General features: G+C 34.7%; 3 protein-coding genes across 5 annotated transcripts in view; 1 reads left to right on the forward strand and 2 right to left on the reverse strand.

The window, feature by feature from the left end:
• Positions 1-372: 372 nt before the first annotated feature.
• LOC127975877 (transmembrane protein 179) lies at positions 373-5,229 on the reverse strand. The gene is made up of 4 exons (XM_052579902.1): positions 4,853-5,229; positions 3,408-3,545; positions 2,942-3,020; positions 373-2,740 (listed from the first exon to the last, which is right to left on the reverse strand). Exons 1-4 carry the CDS (start codon positions 5,152-5,154, stop codon positions 2,558-2,560), a joined length of 702 nt encoding a protein of 233 aa, XP_052435862.1. The 5' UTR covers positions 5,155-5,229; the 3' UTR covers positions 373-2,557.
• A 7,892-nt stretch (positions 5,230-13,121) lies between these two features.
• LOC127976002 (photoreceptor outer segment membrane glycoprotein 2-like) lies at positions 13,122-17,359 on the forward strand. The gene is made up of 4 exons (XM_052580098.1): positions 13,122-13,391; positions 13,762-14,758; positions 15,348-15,594; positions 16,391-17,359. Exons 2-4 carry the CDS (start codon positions 14,178-14,180, stop codon positions 16,655-16,657), a joined length of 1,095 nt encoding a protein of 364 aa, XP_052436058.1. The 5' UTR covers positions 13,122-13,391; positions 13,762-14,177; the 3' UTR covers positions 16,658-17,359.
• Positions 17,360-18,487: 1,128 nt separating this feature from the next.
• Positions 18,488-20,723, reverse strand: part of LOC127976172 (E3 ubiquitin-protein ligase UBR1) — a 33,559-nt gene continuing 31,323 nt past the window's right edge. For all 3 annotated transcript variants that reach the window (XM_052580407.1, XM_052580408.1, XM_052580406.1), the window contains exon 47: positions 18,488-19,922. In XM_052580407.1, coding sequence (XP_052436367.1) covers positions 19,781-19,922 — 142 coding nt within the window. In that variant the 3' untranslated portion in view covers positions 18,488-19,780. The remainder of the gene's footprint in view (positions 19,923-20,723) is intronic.

Here is a 20,723-nt window from a genome sequence, read left to right on the forward strand (position 1 = left end):
TGACCTGCATCAAATCACTGTGAGTTACTTGGATAGAAACACCTGAAAACGACAAAACACAAAACAAATGTTTCATTATATCATGATATTTTGTTCACTGTATGTCTACGTATTGCATTTATGCAATATATAATTAGCACACTTGCTTACTGTACCCATTTCAGGGGAATTCAGATGACAAAACAGAAATATACTAATTATTTTGTACTTTTAAGCTAGCCGATCGCTGAAGCAATAAAAACGCCCAAGGACAAGTAGGCATTCTCTATCTTTCTGTATGTGTAATTCAATAGAGGTGCTTTTGGGCAGTATATGCACAGCATTTATTTTGTTTCAAATATTCATAAACCAAAAAGAGCTCTAAATCATCACTATAGTTTAAAGTCTGAATTTTATTGTTTTCATGATCAGAAGAATCAACAATTGCTTTGTATTTTCATCATCATTTGCTGTTTATACTGCTATAACTGGTTTTATTAAATAAAAGCCATAGACTTATAATGTTGGAAGCTGCCGGGATGTTCACACTATTACACAATAAATAACATGATGCACAAAACAATCTTATGCATAATGTTTTATAATCAGAAAGGTGGGCCTGAGTGTGTTACAGAGTTACAGAGAATCACGACTCAATTACTAGTAAAACTAAAACACAATCCTTTAGGGTTAGGAGGACTAGTTATCATAGGAAGCTTGAACCAAAAAAGACATACATCAAATTTAATTTCAGCATGCGCAACTATATTTCAAAACATAGTGAACTACGACATTAACTTTGTAGGTGATTCTAGGAAAGCAAGTAAACTGGATGGAGAAAATCATTAAATTATCCCTCCAAATATGTCATATCTCATCAAATGTTAAATCCTGAAGACTAGTTCTTCAATATTTTTATAGAGCCTAGATTTCTTCTGTCTGAATTACTTAATATACTTTAATATGTATGCACATGCAAGCATGTTTTCAAGAGCAATCCCTTTACATATAAGGATACTACCACAGTCATAAACATCATTATATATGTCTTACACATAGAGGCAGTACTGGAAGGGAGTGCTCTTTCTGTAAAGAAAACCAGACATGGATCACACACACTTTAAATAGTGTTTAAACTAGTATTACCTGAGCTACTATGTATGCACTAAGTCCAACTCCTCAGCTAATGTATAGAGCCGTGATGGAATAGAGACTGACTGGAAGCTGTTGCTCATTTCTAATGCTGCTCTAAATATGCTTTAGAAGGAAAGAATCTTTTGGTTGAGTAAAAGCATAATTGGCAACGAGACGTTGATTGTATGTCAAACATGATTTAGAAGAACGTTATTTAAGCACACTTCCTTAAAGACATAGTTTGCGCAAAATTGAAAATTCTTTCTCAAATTACACATCCTCATCATTCCAAATTTGTCATCGTGAAACACAAATGAAGGTATTTTTTTTATAAATCTGACAAAATTTCCATCCCTCCAAGGAAAGTTAATTCCGCTAATACTCTGATGCTTTGAAAAGTTCATATGGTGTAAAAATATGCTTGCCTGATGCACGAGAACCAACGAGGTTTGTTCTTGCATGTGACTCGAGCATGTTTACAATACGTAATGTACACTTTAATTCACATATGAAGTTATGTAATTCTCTTCAGAAGACATGGATTAAATTGGTCAATGCATATGGATTATTTACAATGTTATGAACTTTTTAAAGCTATTGTGAAATTGACTTTCATTGAAGGGACAGAAATCTAAGCTTGCGGGGAAGCAACTTTTTTTTCGCAATTGCGACTTTGTATCTTCTGTTCAAAAACTTGCGATTGCTCATTTATATCTTGCGATTCTAATAAAAAGTTTGAATTGCAAGATACAAACTTAGTATTGTGAGAATTAAGTCAAAGTTGCGAGAAAGCCTACAAACTCGGAACTGCAAGAAATAATGTCGCAATTCTAGAAAAGTCAGAATTACGAGGTGTTAACTCAGATATGAACTCAGAATTCTACGAAAAATGTCAAAATTTGCCAAATAAAGTTAGTTATGAGATATAAACTCGCAATTGCTATATTTAAACTTGCCATTCTATAAAGTCTGAATTGTGAGAGAAAACATCGCAATTATCTTTTTATTTATTTATTCTGTGGTTGAAAAAGGCTTCCATAGAAATCTCTCTGGTTTCATTGAAAGTATCTTAATTTTGTGTTTTGGTGATGAATGAAAGTTTTACAGGTTTGGGACAACATGAAGTAGTAAAAGAAATGAAATTTTCTTGAACTATCCCTTTAAGTTATTGATGTTCACTGTTTATTCTGTCCAGGGTCTTGTGTTTCAAGCTCAACATCAAAAAATGTTGCGAGTAAACGATCTATGACCTCCATCCGAACAATTGTGTGCATGTGAATGTCTTTTTCTTAGTCATCGTCGAATGTCAAATAAAATGTTATTCAGAAGCATTTGGTTCAGTCAATCTAAAGTTGAGAAAGACCACCTAGTGAGCCAAATTTTGAAGCTTATGAACACATTTTACTTGACACTATATTTCAATGCGTTGAAAACGTTGAGTTGATCATATCATGCCACTTTTCTCATCTACCACATCAGAGCGCCGGCGTGACGAGCGTCCGAGTAGGAACTCTTTCTCGTGGATCAAACTGTCGACCAGATCCTCTTGACGGTAGTTATGATAGACCTTCAGAAAGGCCATGACGGTGATACCGAGCCAAGACAGCCAGGCAGCCCACAACCCAAACTAGAGGAAGCAGAGTAATAAACCGTGTGAAACAGAAACTAGAACAGGAAAATCCAAGACAGTTTGAATGTTGTCTGATGTTGAAGGTTGATAAAGTGCTGCAGGAATGAAATTAGTTACTAACCCTTTAAGCCAACACAATGATTAATATAAAACATTAATGTAGTTATTGCACACATTTTTTTTTTTTTATTGACCAACCTGTGCTATGGCAAACTGGTCATAAAAAGCAGAGTTGTCCAACCCTAGTTCAAGATCAGTGTCCTGAAGATCTTCACAGCTAGAAATCAACAGCAGTCTGTTAGAAATGATTCGCAGACATTTATCAAGTAGATTTTGCTCATAAGAACTAAGGACAAAGCTGCTCGTCAGACACATTTATAGTTTGTGATGAAATAATGTAGTAGTCTGTGGACACTAAAGCATGAATGAACTTGGACAGTCACTGAAGTGAACTGAGCCAAAAGCCTCTGGCTAATTTCAATGTCACCAAACCCTCTCTGACAGAGGAAAAAAGACCTAACCAATTGATTGTGGCTCTTTCCAAGCTATAAATACAGTCTGAAAACAACTAGCTGTCATTGTTTTCAGGTTCTTGTATACATTGTAGTGTTTTTATGCACAGTGTAGAAGCAGAAATAGTGGGATAGCTGAGCATCATGCTTACCTGCTGGGCATACTGCCTCCTTCTGTGATAGCATCACACCATAGATTGAAGCCCACACTGACTATCGTGCTGGACAGGAACACAGCAAACACTACCAGCGTGCTGATGAGCAGGTTCAGGAAGGCATTGAAGATCGAGCTGTTTAAATAATAAAGAGATTTTTACAGAAGTCACCATTTACACTCTCCAGTTGTTCCAAACCTGTGCTGTTTTCTTTCTTCTGTGGAACACTAAAGAAGATATTTTGCAGAGTGCTGAGCTGATCTTTTCCATAAAATTACAAAGGACAGTAATTCACTATTTATTCCACAAAAAGCTGTGTATTATTATCTATGTAGTTTTTATATTATTAATTAGGGATTTAACGATGCACCCTGAGCCAGCTGAAAATCATCCAAATATGTGACAATTCACCTGTTCATTTATAATTTGTCTTAAATGTTTTGTTAAATAAAAAAAGTCATATCACATTGTGAGTAGAGTAAATCATTGTGTCCCTATTATTAGTATTTATTTCAGTTTTAGTTTATTTTAGTACATCTTTAAGCTAAATTATGATGAGCAATTTTGCAATGAAAACTTGCTGAAAGTTTACAACTTGCAGTTAACGTTTATTTTACTGCAAGTAATTATGTTTTTATAGTTTAATTTTAGTTTGAGTAAACTAATAACCCTGTTCTGAGCTATATAAATGTCATTCATGATTGCTCATTCAAACTTATTTGTCATGACTGGTTATGAGATGTGTAAGAACATGATGTTTGATGCCATTATGATTACACAAGCATGGGTAGGATTGGATAAGTTATTTACTATAACTTTACAACTTGTATATTTTGGCATACATACAGTGTTATACAGTATACATAGCTTCAGAAGACCTGGAGTATAGTGCACTTTTTATTTATTTATTTTTAATCATGTATGTACAGTATATAACCATTTAATATAATTGTATGGGGGATCAAATCAGCTTGGACATTCCACATAATATCTCTTTTTGTGTTCCATGAAACAAAATATAAAAAAGTAATGATTACATAATTTAGAATTTGGTATGAAATAACCCTTTTGAATGATTTGAAAATGATACAAAAATATAGATAGATGATAGATAGATAGATAGATAGATAGATAGATAGATAGATAGATAGATAGATAGATAGATCTAAACTATGCAGTATAGCCACTACCAGCTGATTCATACTTTATATTAGGTCACACATTCTTCTCTAAACCAATAAAACTACTTAATCACAAATTTTGTCACAGTGTATTGCTATTAAAAATGTTTCCCATATAAAAAAAAGAATTTAAAGCTAAATATTTAGTAGCTAGCTCATCTGTGCTATGACATAACAGCATCCATGTATCGCATCCACTGCACTGTCACGGGTCTAATACATGCGAAGCATCGAAATAGCATGAAAGAAACGATCACTCACTCATCGTGGCCTTTGCAGATGAAGAACAGCAGCCTCCAGGCTTGCACGGCGGACAGGACGAGCGACGCGATGCCGACGGCGGTGCTGAAGCTGCAGGAGGACTGTGGTCCCCATTCCTCAATGATGAAGCGCTGCTTAGACACCGTGATGTTCTCGTTCTGCCACATCCCCCGCGTGAAAAGCAGACATTTCCCGCGAAAATCCTCCGTGTTCTCCGATAGAGGTACAATAGCTATAAAGCCAAAGACGAAGGCTAAAAAATAAAGGATGCATTGCGCGAATATGAAATTATCCACAGGCATTTTGTCTGAGCTGTGCTGTCTCTGCGTCTCTCTCTCTCGCTGCAGCTGCGCACTCGGACTCTGCAGCACAGCGGAGAAATACAGCTCAGAAAAAGCACCAGAAACCCACTACACTTCATTAGCTGTAGTTTTATGAAAGGTTAATCCATGCAAATGCTCAAAAGCGGGTAACACTTTTAATTAGTAAGCTAGTTCATCAGTAGCAAATCGGATACGAGTAGGGGAGAATATTTAGTTACGTATGGATTTGGCTTTTAGGCCAACTTACAATATATTTATTATGTATATATAAATACATACACATGCAGTAGGCTATACATTTTTCAAATATTTACATGTACATACATTTCTGTATTTATATAATTATATTTTACGTTTTAAATGCACTATTAATTAACATTATTAATCTGATTAAGCTGATAACAAGTCAACCCACTCTTGTTCTCTCAAAACAAAATCCACTGAAATATTTATTTCTGTCTTCGCTTGTAAACGGTGTTTGATCTGGTCCTATTTCTCTCCTGATTCAGACAAGACAAAGTTTTAATGGAAGAGGCAGGGCTCATATTGTAGACAAGAAAAATAAATTAAAAAAAGCAACAGTTTGATTTTCCTTTATCAAATTCATCTTGATGATGGATTTGTTTCTTAAAAACACACAGCTATTCGCTGTCTTTATAAGCTGTTTGGACTTTGGATTCTGACGGCACCCATTCACTGCCGAGGATCCATTAGTGAGCAATGATGTAATGCTACATTTCTCAGAAATCTCTTCAAATGGAGAAACACATCCATCTACCTGATAATGAGTTAATTTTCAATACACTTTTTGGCTGAATTATTCCTTTAAAATAAAATTTTAACACTGTGCTTCGTGAATACATGCATAAATAAACATGAGTCTTTCCTGTGTATCATGTGAGGTATAAAAAATGAATATGCATGTAAATTCAAGGAAGTATTTCCAGGAAAGATATACTCTGTCAAGCTCAGGCACTTACTTTAAGTTATCTCTATAACAGGTTTACATGAAGGTGTGCATGTCCAGCTTGAAGTTATTCAGCTAAACCTGCAAAACATCCCAGAATTCATCAAAGCACTGATGATACTTTCTCATGTTTGTTGATGCCCCTCTAAAAAATTATGTTACCTCCTAGATAATGATAGGACTTGCTTTTGTTAGTTATAGAGACAGAATAGATAACAGAGTTGAGTAATGGGATGAAAAGTCATATTGGAAATATAAGAAAACCTTTATGATTCAGTTAAAACAGCTTTCAAAAGAAAACATTTTGGTCTGAAATAATTTGGAAACCTATTTTATTTCTAAATATGCTTTTTTTAAGTAGGCAAAATTGCAATAACCATGACTCAAAGATGAAAATGAATTAAATTAATATTATTAATTATATTTTATCCAAGACAGGAAAATTTACTGCATAACAGTACATACTGTACATAAAGCTTTTTAAAGTGCAGAAGGAAATCCACTGAGCTGCTTGCTCAGCGTTTAGGAGTCATTCAGCACTACATACTGTACACGCTTCAGCTATTTTCTACAAAGTGGTTTTGTGAGGCGCAGAGCAGCCAAGAAACCATTCTCTCGGAACGGCAACAAGCCGAGGAAATTACAGTATGTGGGTCCATTTACCTTTGAGTAACAGCCAGTGCCAGAAAGTCCATTGAAGCAATGAGTGCACGTTTGAAACGGTTGGTTACAAAGACGCCTTCTGAAAAGCAGCCACTGTCACTGACCTGTACAGATGTGCATCATAAAATAACCGATACTGTGTTAGATCACTTGGACAGGACAAGACGAGATCATATTATCAAGTGTTTTATAAATAACAATAGCAAACAGTGAAAATCTTGAGTTTTCAAATACCTTGCCTTAAAATAGCATTGAACAGCAGATTCATCATTTAAAAAATGCATAGAAGCATAGAAACTCTATTTATAATTGTCTGTGTACACATTTTGTTTTACATTTTTACATGAATTTATTGTGATCTACTACTTAATAACTAAATTTGAACTAATTTATAATATGCTGATGATTACAACTCACCATGTTACAACACTCGCTTTGTCTTCCATATGTGCAAAATGCCAATTTGTTTTTGGTTTAAGCTCGTTTAGTTTGTTTACTCCACATCCTCGATCTGATTAATGGTCACTAGCCTAAGAGTTCACCCTTAAATTAAATTCAATGAATAAAATAAAATAATGTGGCTGTTTAAAATGTAAAATTATGTGGATGGAATAAGAGAATCAATATCCTCGTGCATGCAGTAGTAGGACAAAAGCAACTGATAAAGGTTGTAATTAAATGTCTATGACAGAGGTTTTTCACCATTCTCATTTGTCACAAGAACATTTCCAAGAAGAACAAATATCATAGTCCTTGAATAAATGAGATGCATGTGCTGGTTTAGCCACAATTAATGATGGAACCATTGTAGGGTCAAATAAATACTGATAAGTCATATACTGTATCAAAAATGCCCCTTTGTATACTGATTATGTGAAAAAATAGTGCTGAAATAATTATGCAATGCACACCTGCAATGCAAAAATCGGCTCACTTTCCTGATGCAATACTGCCATCGCGTGGTCAGAAGCCTGGGCTGTATTTTATTTATTCTATATAGATTTGAACAAATCGTAGATAAATATGCGTGTCATACCTGTGTGACCTCTCGTTTTTCCACTCTTGGATTGGAGGAGGATCTAAGAAGCTTCCGAGGCCATGAGGTTGGGGACGTCACGGGACAGGGCATGTCAGTTTTCTGTAGAGGAAGGAAGCTAAGAGGATTGGTTATTAATCAGCGGTTTGATTTATCCAGATGGACCAGATAGATTGATATAGATTTAATAAATAACTTTTCATTTGGTTTTATTATTCTTTTGCGAGTCACTCTGGATGAAAGTGTCTGCTAAATGCATAAATGCAAATGTTGAAACTGACAAATAATTCAGTCCACTTTTTTAAGAAACCTGGTGTTCATATTGAATAAATTAAATAATAAATTATATCAATGAATCAATCCAAATCACATTTGTTCATTTGGTAATTCATTTTAATTAATTCTATTAGTTCGGGGTATTTCAGAAACACTACTAAAGCTGATGTTCATATTAAATGAACAAACATACAAATAAAGATTTTTTACAACTCAATCCAAATCACATTGATTGATGCTTCCGAATTTTATGAATATTATTCATAATATATATTTATAAAAATATCATATTTTCTTTTCATCCTATATCACATAAAAATATATTTTTTAAGAATGCAGTCAGTCAGCTTAACCAACCAATCAAAAAATAAAATAAAAATTACAGAAAAAAAAGTGCACCTGATCCAATTCACATTATTGATGCTACAATACATGATCAGATAACTTTTTTTGTTTTTTACAATATATAAGGTATGCCATTGATGCTTACTGTATTTAAAATCTGAGGAGTATGATGGAAAGTTGGCAATCTACGCTTCAAACTAAAATCTGCAATACAGTCAAGACATCACTCCGCTGCAGAAAGCTGGAGGTTCCTGACGTCTCAGAATCCAGCAGACGAAGAAACTCTGTTTTTGGCTCACAGGGTGAAATGATCCACTGTTCAGCCTCAGTCAGATTCTTGGGCTTGATGCTAACAGCATCCTCCACTGTTTTATAGTAAGTAACCTTCTCTGTGAAAAAGAAAATCTCAAATTCCAGAAAATATAAATATATAAAATATATAAAAAATATATATAATAATACAATTAAAAAGTCTCCATTTGTGCTCAATTTAACCGCACTGCTGTAGAAGGGGGAACGATTCAGATGTGATCTCTTCTGTGATTAACCTGTCCTGTGGGACAAGACTTCCTCTCTAACTAGATTCTAAAGTACGAGGAAAAACTCAACTGATTAGAAAACTACCAGTCATAAATGTTATTGACTCGCCATGATTGGGTGATAAAAAGTTATGACCCTCCGCCGGGATCTGGGGAACTGAGCACACTGACGGACCGTCCTCATTACTGTAGCAGTTAAGGTGAAGGTTAAGTGTGCTCAAGAGCCTCAGACAGCTAAATAGCACATCAACATCAATGTGAAATCATGTTATAGTAACATTTGCAAACCACTCAGCCTGACTATACAGTACTATAAAACATACAAAACATAATGTTCAAACCATAACCAGCTGACAAAATCATCCCAAAATTACCTGAATGACAATTCTAGTTACATGAAATCATCCCATTATAACATAACGACTTTAAGACCATTTTAACTGTAATGTAAAATGACCTAGTGTTTATTATCATGTGCCACATTTTTCCAGCCAGTGATGAGCATGTGATTAAAGTGAATGTTTATATCTGTGTATAAACCTTTTCAGAGGGTTTGATGTGAGATGAATAGTGGCTAACCTCCTCTCTGCATGCAAGATGTAAACTCACAACTACTAGATACCGTGTAAACTCAGTTGTAAGAAGAAAAGTCGAAATTGTGAGATATTAACTCACAATTGTGAGAAGAAAAAGAATGCAAAATAAAAAAAAATTCACCATTGCGAGGTGCAAACTGAGGGAACAAATTCCGAATTGTGAGGTTAAAATTTAAATGGGAAAAAATGCTTGAAAAAAATATTGCAAATTGCGAGAAAAAAAAAAAAAGAATTGCATGAAAAAAGTCATAATTAAAAAAAAAATGTATGATTGTGTGATGTAAACCCATAAATAAAAGAAAAATTAAGAACTGCATAATGTAAACTCAGAATTGTGAGAAAGAGGTGAGAACTGCGAGATGTAAACTCTGAATTTAAAGAAAAATAAAAATTGCGTAATGTAAACTCAGAATTTAGAGGAAAAATATGAATTTAGCAAACTCAGAATTGCGAGAAAAATAGAATTATGAGCTGTATGTTGACTAAGAATTTACTGTTGAGGAAAAAAAATCTGGAATTGCAAAATGTACACTCATAATTTAGAGAAAGAAAAATAAGAAATTCGCAATGTATACAAAATTGGGAGAAAAAAGTAAGAATTGCAAGATGTAACGTCTCGCAAGACTTGTGAGATACTTTCAGGACCTCTATTGTCAAAGATGATAGACAATTAGCATACAGTTTGGATTAGCGGTATGGTTCTGTTCTGGGCAAGAACTCACTGTGCATCCATGCAGCATAGCATGGGTGAGAGCAGGGAGAACAGTGATCCCCCCCGAGCTGAAAGCCAGCTGATTCGAGCTTGATTGTCGTGACCTGCCAGAACTAACGCTATGCTTGAGTTCACATTTTGAATCTGAATTATAAAATAAAGTCTCAGTTACCTTATGGACATATGTGACGTGTTTGTCCTCTTCTTCAGGCACAGCAGAAGAGTTCTGCTTCAGGAGGATGGGTTCCTGTGCAGATGGAGCTTCAGAGCAGACAGCAGATGGCGAAGAGGTCTCCATGCTGTCAGGAGATGTGGAGGGAGAGGAGAACACTGGCGGTGAATCACACATCTCCTCATTTGTGGATGGATAGAAAAAACTATGACTATAGCTGGATGGAGGGTTTGTCCTTCATGACCATCACCCTCACAGTCAAATCACATAGTTTACATTGGACTTCAAGCAACTTGGGCTATGAGCTTCTCCAGCCTTCCTCCAGACTCTAGGACCTTGGTTTCCAAATGAAATACAAAACTTGCTCTCATCTGAAAAGAGGGCTTTGGACCACTGGGCAACAATCCAATTCTTCTTCTCCTTAGCCCAGGTAAGACGCCTCTGAAGTTTGTGTCTGTGGTTCAGCAAATTCCTTGACACGTCTGTGTGTGGTGGCTCTTGATGCTTTGACCCCAGCCTCAGTCCATTCCTTGTTTAGTTCACTCAATTTTTTTAATCGATTTTGCTTGACAATCCTCAATCATATAAGAGCCAGGTGAGCTTCATCTGAATACCCCAAACTAAAACGGTAAACCTCAATCTCTAATAAGATTTCACTTACAGAACATTAACAGCTCTTTCTTGGCCAGTTCTGTTGACCTCTGAAGTCAGCAGTTAAAACTGGCCACACGTTCACTCGCATCCCTTTCACCCAAAGAGAAACAGCACATATATGTCCCATCATTGTAATCTACATTGGACTGAAAGTATGCTCAGGTACAACATTGAAGTCTTACCTTCATTATAGAGGTCTCGTATTCAGCCAATAAGGCCTTTGACAATGTTGTCTGTTAAAGCTTTATTCCACGAGAATTCTGTGTTAAACATCATCCTTATATTCCATAAAGAACATTTCAAGAAACATTAAAGACATCAACTATCCAATAACAGAAATCTTAGCCTTACAAACAAGGCCTTGGTTGAAACATATTCAACTGAGAACATAAAAACAATCATTTGTGGTGTTTTACCTTGTGACTATGTATTTAAATGTTAAATTAAATGTTAAATAGTCATCTTGTAACAGTCATTCATTCATCTGTACAGTAAGTTGTCCATGCTTTGGTCCATACTCATAAACACTGTGGTAACCATTACTAACAGAACAAGGCCGCTTCAAAAAAAAAATTGTGAAAAATGTAATATAGGACCATGCTTTTTTTTTACTAGTGGTCCTATATGGGAGCCCTGCCTTCAGATCTGCTGACTGGTTTGTATGTGCTTTCCCCTGACTCAATCCCCTTTAGTCTTGAATAATCCTTTGGACTTCATTGGCTGACAGTGCATGTAGAATTACATAAAATATGCATATTTAAACAGGAGTCATTCATATAAAGAATCCCATGGTTTATGACAGCAAACAGCCTTATTAGTCACAAGACTGTTTACTTATAAATGGGAATTGCAATGTATAGTAATATATATATATATATATATATATATATATATATATATATATATATATATATATATATATATATATATATATATATATATATATATATATATATATATATTTGAAGTGCAAAAAGACTTACCTGTACTTTTTTGTTTTGTTATGTCTTGCCTTTGTTTTTATTTATTTTATTTGTTTTTTGCTTTTGCTGTTGTTGTTGTAGCTTTGTTCTACTTTGCCATTGATTTTGTTTTGTTTTGACATTGTTTTTTTTGTTTTTGTTTTTTTTTATTATTGGGTTTTATTTATTTATTTAACATACTTGTTACATGTTTAGTTTTTTATTTATTAATTTATTTGATTTTTTTCCAAATATTTATATTTAATTTTAGAAGATAAGATAGGGGTCTGTCTGGTGCAGACTGTGTGAGGCATTAGATTGTGTTTGATGTAGGTCACATGGTTTTAGCACACATAAATATTACCTTTGTTTTAGTAGAAAGGGCAAATTTAATCCCAATGTTATTTATTGATTTACTGAATGATTGATTTAAAATCTTATTTTAAAAGAAATTACTTAGTCAAAGTACATTATGTAACTAAGTAAAATATTTAATATTAGTATTTAAATAGGATATGTAAAAGGTAAATTGCATTACATTTAATAATTTAGCAGACACTTTTATCCAAAGCAACTTACTGTACAAGTAAGGAAAATGAAAGCAAACAAAGCAATGAAAGCAAACGTTTTTAATCTTGAAGATGGCTCACTTGTTCGGTTTCAGTTGGGCAGGTCATTTCAGCAGGAGAGAACAGTTAATGAAAAAGTCTGTGAATGAGATCTGTGCCTCTTTGAGACGGCACAATATAACCTTCTAGAGGCACATAAGTCTGAAGTAATGAATTTAGGTAAAGGGGTGCGGAGCCAGTGGTGGTTTTGTAGGCATGCCTTGAATTTTGTGTGAGCAGCTATTGGTAGCCAGTGCAAATTGATAAACAGAGGTTATTTTTGGATCATTAAAAACTAATCAAAATACATTAAAAGAATGTGTAATCTAACACAATAATGATTCAACAATTAAACTATATGACTTTTAGTAGCTCTTTCCCCTTCTTCATTCTCTAGCTTACACACACACACACACACACACACACAAACACACATCCCAGTCAGTGAGATTTGTGCTGGTGGCAGAAGGTACTCTTCCAAATCCACCCGGGCTGTTTACTGATTAGAAGGAATTATGAGAGAGGTCAGAGCTGAGTCTGCGGTAGACACTAACACATATCAGTTTTCATCAGCAAACAATGCCTTCAGATTGTTTCACAAAAATGTAAGGCATCTGATGGAGACCAAGAGAAGAATCACTTGGAACAGGGCGGGATGCTATTGAGTGATGGATCGGCATGGATGGGTGAGTAATAAGCTGTTTATTACTATACCCTTATGCTGGGATCATCTTATTCAACATGCCTGGTTAAGAACAAGCCATGTGGCTGTTTGTCCAGATGAACTTATTTAGTTTTACCTATTTTGAGCTTTCCACACTCAGAACAGGACTATTATTGGCTTTTTAAATGGCTAAAAATATTTGCATGATAAAAACGGTACAACACTAACCTAAGAATGAAGCATACTGAAAGACCTAAATGAACTGGATTCATTTCTTTTAATATGACTGAGTCTGTTTCCTTCTATTTTTATCAGACTCAAATTTATGCAATCGTGTTTTTCTCAAGTACTTTTCTTGCTAAGTACTTTTCCCTCTCTTTTTGTCCTCTTAGGTATACATTTGCAAAACTGGAAATAATTTCAGTTTTACTGTGTTTGTAAAGGACCTCACATGGCCTCACCAAACAGTTTGACGGAACCAGAATGGTTTAGATTTCCCCAAAAGCTCCTTTTTATAAGTCAATTAAAGTAAATTTTCATTGATATCCAGTTTTTCTCACAATTGAAATGAATAAGCTCCATGAATACCTTTTGGAGATTGTTTTCAAGGTCTTTCCATTGATTGACACTCACTAAGTTAGCTTAAGAAGCTAATTGCTAAGAAGTCCATTCATGTTATCTTCCATAGTAACCTTGTACACCTCATTGACTTACATCTAAAACTAATTTAGTTTATCTTTTGTACTAGTAACTTTAGTAGACTTCCACAAGATCAATTAAATCAAAGGTTCTCTGAAACAGTGGTAAGATGGCTGTGCTGCCAATAAAATTTACCAAAACCAAGAGAGACAAACTGGCCCAGGTTTTGTGGGTACTAAACTGGATATCCGTTGCAACAGGCATCATTCTCTTTAGCTTGGGCATCTTTCTAAAAGTTGAAATTAACAAGCGGCAGGATCTAATGGCTGAGAGTCAGCTCCAATCCGTGCCAAACATGTTAATTGCCGTGGGACTTATAGCTTGCCTGATTAACTTTTTGGGAGGAAAGATCTGCTATGACTGTGTGGACACCAACAAATTCCTACGCTGGAAGTTGGTGATGCTCCCGTACATCATTTGCACGTTTTTCTTCACTCTGAGCGTGCTCGTGGGTGCACTGATGTGCTACAGCATGCACGGACAGCTGGAGGAAGCGCTAACACTGGGGCTACGTGATGCTATGCGTCACTATAAGGACACAGACACACCAGGCCGCTGCTTCTTGAAGCGCACAGTGGACCAGCTCCAGATCCAGTTCCAATGCTGTGGGAACGAGGGCTACAGAGATTGGTTCCAGATCCAGTGGGTCAGCAACCGATATTTGGATATGTCTCAACGGGAAGTGGTAGAGTAAGTTGGGTCTGGAAGAATAGTTATTTAAATCTCAGTTCAGTTCAGTTCATTTATTTCTAAAGCACTTTCTAAACAACAAGGAGTTGCACCAAAGTGCTATGCAGACATTAATAAAACATTTTATTAAGGGAAAGATCACATCATAAAACAACGACACACACAACCATAAAAACATAAAACTCATTCTTCTACACTCGCAAAGGCTATAGAGAGGAAGTGTATGTAGGAGCAGATCTGATATGAAGTTGTTCCATAACTAAGGGGCAGCTACAGCAAAGGCCCTTTCACCCCTTCTCTTAAATTTCGTCCTCGCAACAAGCAAAGCCCCTTTGTCTGCAGACCTTAAACACCTAAGTGGCTTATAGACCTGAAGGAGCTCAGATAAATATGATGGAGCTAATCCATTTAGGGTCTTACAAGTATGTATATATATATATATATATATATATATATATATATATATATATATATATATATATATATATATATATATATATATATATATATATATATTCTGATTGTCTTCTAAATGTCTTCTGATTTTGGTGAAGTAATAATATAATCAATAGCTGCATTTTCTCACTAGTCGTCTGCGAAGCAACGTTGAGGGAAAGTACCTCATGGACGGAGTTCCCTTCAGCTGCTGCAGTGTCAACTCTCCTCGGCCATGCATTCAGCACCAAATCACCAATAACTCCGCCCACTTTAATTACGACTTCCAGACAGAGGAGCTGAACCTGTGGACGAGAGGATGTCGTCAGGCTCTGCGAGACTATTACACCAACATCATGCATTCTGTCGGCCTCACGGTTCTGATCATCTGGCTCTTTGAGGTTGGTTGTGTCTATTGCTTCAGCAATAGGTAGGGAAGTATTGAATTAAGTAGCCTACTATATAGTACTCTAACATTCGGTCGTCATATTAGTTATTAATAGCCATAATTTTTTTTTTTTAATAGGTACTCTATTCATTGCCATATTAGAGAACCTATAAATTAGATTAATGCTATATGATGTCTTAAACACGTAAATATGACCATGGATTTCTTAAACTAAATTAGATATTATGTATAATTGTAAATTAGTTCCTTAACTGCGCAGCATACTAGTATATTTATTGCCTCGAATATGCAAATATGAAAACATTCACATAGTGATTTAACAGACGCTTTGGCTTAGCTGTGTTCCACAGATGCTGGCAGTTGAAAAGCAGTGGTAGGTGGATAGAAGTGGCCCTCTTTATGAGGAAGTCACTGAATTATTCACACTGGAACGTGCAGGGTTCTTTCTACTTTTGCTTCGTTTGGAAACATATTCACCTGTGGAACAAAAAACTGTATCTAAAATTTAAGCTACTTATCTTTTTTTGTACTAGGAAACGCTACACTAATAAAAAGTAAGGGGCAACTCACTATCTTTTTAAAAATCTGCTCCGGTTGCGTGACCTAATCTGATTTCACTTTATAATCTGTTCTATGCACCAGTCACTCCAATCCCTCAGTGTCCTATGTAAAGCACATGACTGCTTACAAGGATGACGTGAAGCTTCAGTAAGAATTGTTTTGTCTAAATGTGTTTGCGATGAGTGAAAACCAGCTCAGGAGTAAGGCATCGATTTCTTCTCTCACAGCTCTCTGTGTTAACGGGGGTCCGTTACCTCCAAACGTCTCTGGAGAACGTGCTGCGGCAGGGGGACCCTGAGTGTGAGTCAGACGGGTGGCTCCTGGAGAACAGCTTTGTGGAGACGGCTCGCTCTAACCTCAACATCATCAAACACCTGGGCAAGTTCAATCAGATCAACATATCAAGCAATGGAGATCCAAACCTTGACAAACCACCTACAGCACACTATGGTCCAGACAATGTGCCTCCAAAGCCTCTTCCAATGCCCAGTTAGGTCTTCAGAATGCTCCTTTTGGCCAGAAACATTACATTACAAGCCACAGAAGATGACTAGAAATGATGATTCAGTAAAAATTGGCATGGCATTGTAAAGCAAGAACAGAGTGATATTACAACACACAACATACTTGAGGTCTGTTGTAAATTAACACTTAAGAACTAAACCAAGTAGCCTACTGTTTTAACACAAAAGGCAAAGCATCATGGGGCCTTTTTTTTAATATGTATAACATGCCTCTCATTAAGAATACAACCGTTCAATTATTTTGTGTTTTAGATTCGCGTGTGAATCATGTGATTACTGGAGAGTAGGCCTGCTAGCTATCACTGGAATTATTTAGAGCTTCACTGTTTCATTAGGATGTTCATTAGTCATTTTAGTCTATATCTGTGAAATCGAACTACATATGATTGCTCTCTCTCTCTATCAATATTTACATGAAGTCAAACTGTCAGCTTACCCATTACAAGCCAGCAAAAATTCTTATCTCATGCCTTGGTCTCATGCCTAAAGCCAGGTATCGTAATCACAGTTGAAAACATGATACCAACTGCCTCTATAAACACATTTTCCAAAAAATGTTTTTATTTTTTTTATACAAACCAGACCCGTGTCTAAAATATATCATGAATATGTAATGACAATAAAAGCAACATGTACATTTAATAAATACATTAATAAAGGGCTTAAAGTGTGCTTTCAAGTGTACTAACGTTCATTGAATCACTTGCCTTATTGAATTATTCTTCCCCCATTACTGTTCCAAAGAACGTTTCAGTGTAAAGTTCTTGAAAGAACCGATTATTTGTGAAGAACATTACTTAACATAAAAATCTAAAGAACATTTAAAGGACAACGAAGGACCACTGAAAGGTTCCTTATATGTCAAAGGTTCTTTATGGAACCATATGCCAATAAAAAAGAAAAAACTTAATCATTGATATGTTATTGTTATAAGTAAAGCCAGATAACGCATCCTAAAGGAACAAACTGATTTGAAAATTCTGGGGTAACTGAATCTGAAGCATGTATACAGAATGCACTGTAAAGGTATAGCAGTGCCTTATTATACACATGCATTGTTAAATTTAAATGTATGCATTAAGCAGATGCTTTTATCCAAAGCGACTTACAGTGCATTCAGGCTATAAATTTTTACTTATCATCTGTTCCCGGGAATCAAACCCCCAACCTTGCTTTACCAATTGAGCTACCGGAACACTATATGTAATGTATGTAATGTAACATTATATGTAATGTATTATATTAAATCAGCTCTAATATCCTTTCATGGTTACAGCTTTAAAGAGCATAATGCATTATAGAAATGGGTGCTGATCATATTTCATTATACGAATGTTTACTAGTTAAAGTGGTGCTTTTTTCAAACAAACACAACTGATAAAATATATTTTTTAAAATTATATCTATATCTATCTATCTATCTATCTATCTATATATAGATAGATAGATAGATAGATATACATAAATAATTGTTATGATATCTTATCAGTTGTGTTTGTTTTAAAAAAACACCACTTTAACTAGTAGACTTTTGTATGAATACATATGTGAATATTCAGCAGTTATTACGCGTTCTAATATGCTGATCTGCATACGATCAAAGTTGCATTGATGCCTACATGAATTACACAGAAATCTCAAAACATACACACAAGAGAAGCAGTTCTTATTTGTGTTTTTAATATCTAACAGAAACACCCATCAGTTATAGTTTGGAAATGATTAAAATAATTTTAGAACCTGAATAAATGATCAAGTCCAGGTAATTGGTGAACACAGTGATTTGACAGGACCACAGAATGAGAGGTGAAAGAGATCCATCAGAATAGTGATGTCACTCTGTAGTTTATTTCATGTACATAAGAAGTTTGAAGCCAAGTGCAAATGAAAAGCTCTTATATCCTGAACCAGATCATGAGTGGAGGACAAAAAAACAGAAAAAAGATATCTGGACTTTGACTGACGCTCAAATAAAGCACTTGTGTTGAGTTAGTATATATTGACAAGTGGATTATACTGGATTTTACAAGGTTGCATGTGATTATACAGTATGTGACTGACACTTGGTTTCCTAATTTAAATCACAGCTGTGTTCTTAATAGTAAAATAGCATCATCTAATTATACATTATTGTTTATTTACATGTTCATATGAGACCCACAGTGAGTGAACCTCATGAAGCCTGTCAAGAATATGCCTGGTTGATATTTCACCCATAAAAATAAAAAATAAAAATAAAAAACGTATAAATGATGTCTATTATTAGAAATATTAACATAATTTGCATCAAGATTATTTTCTCCCAAATTCATTACTGTAACAAATCTCATTGTCACTGTAAGAAAAAAATATATATTAATTTTACGATTTTTTTGTGTTATTATGTTTGTTGTCTTTTTGGTTTTCATGCTGATTTAATAAAAAAAAAAAAAAAAAGTATAGAGTAATTTTATTGTACTAATAATGATAATTTTAAAAGAAAACGAAAAGTTAATGAAAAACAATTTTTATGAAAAATATGACTTATTGTTTAGGCATAGCAGGTGACCCAGGCATGTTTTTGTGAGAGTCACCTGAGAACATAATTTGCAAAACCACTTTTTAATCAGAAACACTGAATATACTTTTTTTTTTAATGTTGAGGGCAGCTTTACATAATAAAGCAGTACACAGATATATTATGGTCAAATGAATACAATTCTCACATAGAAGGCTGTGGCAAGGTGACAGAACAAATATTTCACATAGGCAAACAAAAAAAAAGAAAAACAAAAAAACTGTTTGCGTTTTGTAGAGACACAAGCCCTGCATTAAATCTTTACACCCTGAAAACAAATGCAAAACACCACAATGAGCGAAAAGAAAGAGCTGCAGTGCTAAAATGAGCGTAGATCTGCAACCCAAGCTAGATAAATAAAGACATAACCAAGAGAACACGTTCTGTTCTTTAATATCTTCTACGGGGCTGTTTAGTGTGACTACCCATGATGCACTGGCTGCTGGAAAACACGGACAGCAGTACATAGAGAAGTGAGGGAGTTTATTACTCCTTACAGTCGGCGTGTCTTGCGCTTCCTCTGGCATTCTCGGAGCTCAAAGCATCTGCCACTCAAAGGGGAACATGACATTGAGGACCTCCAGACTGCGAGAGATTTCCTCCAGGACGCAGTGCTGCTGCCACATATGAAGCAACTTGCGGTATCGCTCTGGACACAAGTGCAGCGGGTTCCCACGCCTAGCAAAGCACAGACAAATACAGCTCAGCATTATTGATAATCCAGAATAAACTGACAAGGCACGTGTTTGATGATGATTTTGATCATATTTGATATCTTTATGTTTTGGATGTGAATTATGTTTCCCTTACCCACCCAATCAGTGGAACAGTAATTTTGACAAAAGTCAAAGTTATGTATGAACACCTGTCTGTTCTACTCATTTCAACTGACTTGTGAAAACTGCAAAAAAAATAAAAATAAAATAATATATATATATATATATATATATATATATATATATATATATATATATATATATATATATATATATATATATATATTATACATTTATATATATATATATATATATATTATACATTTATATATATATATATATATATTATACATTTATATATATATATATATATTATACATTTATATATATATATATATATTATACATTTATATATATATATATATATATATATATATATATATATATATATATATATATATATGTATATATATATATATATATATATATATATATATATATATATATATATATATATATAGTTACTTTTATTATAGAGTAATTCAATTACTAACTCAGTTACTTTTTGGAAGAAGTAGTGAGTAACTATAACTAATTACTTTTTTAAAGTAACGTTCCCAACAGTGTGTGTGTGTGTGTGTGTGTGTGTGTGTGTGTGTATATATATTTTTCACCATATGCAGAAATGGCTCTCCAAAATAGGGCAGCACAATTAATCGAAATTAAAGCACAGTTCTGTGATAAGCAGTAAATCTCCGTCCAA

Source organism: Carassius gibelio, chromosome B17, assembly GCF_023724105.1.
Source record: "Carassius gibelio isolate Cgi1373 ecotype wild population from Czech Republic chromosome B17, carGib1.2-hapl.c, whole genome shotgun sequence".
Classification (NCBI taxonomy): domain Eukaryota; kingdom Metazoa; phylum Chordata; class Actinopteri; order Cypriniformes; family Cyprinidae; genus Carassius; species Carassius gibelio.

Coding starts and splice junctions, on each gene's coding strand:
- LOC127975877 (XM_052579902.1), bottom strand. CDS start 5,154: ATGCCTGTGGATAATTTCATATTCGCGCAATGCATCCTTTATTTTTTA. Junction 3,546..4,852: donor ATCTGCAAAGGCCACGATGA/GTGAGTGATCGT, acceptor TTATTTAAACAG/CTCGATCTTCAATGCCTTCC. Junction 2,741..2,941: donor ACCAGTTTGCCATAGCACAG/GTTGGTCAATAA, acceptor TGCTTCCTCTAG/TTTGGGTTGTGGGCTGCCTG.
- LOC127976002 (XM_052580098.1), top strand. CDS start 14,178: ATGGCTGTGCTGCCAATAAAATTTACCAAAACCAAGAGAGACAAACTG. Junction 14,759..15,347: donor TCTCAACGGGAAGTGGTAGA/GTAAGTTGGGTC, acceptor TTTTCTCACTAG/TCGTCTGCGAAGCAACGTTG. Junction 15,595..16,390: donor TGATCATCTGGCTCTTTGAG/GTTGGTTGTGTC, acceptor CTTCTCTCACAG/CTCTCTGTGTTAACGGGGGT.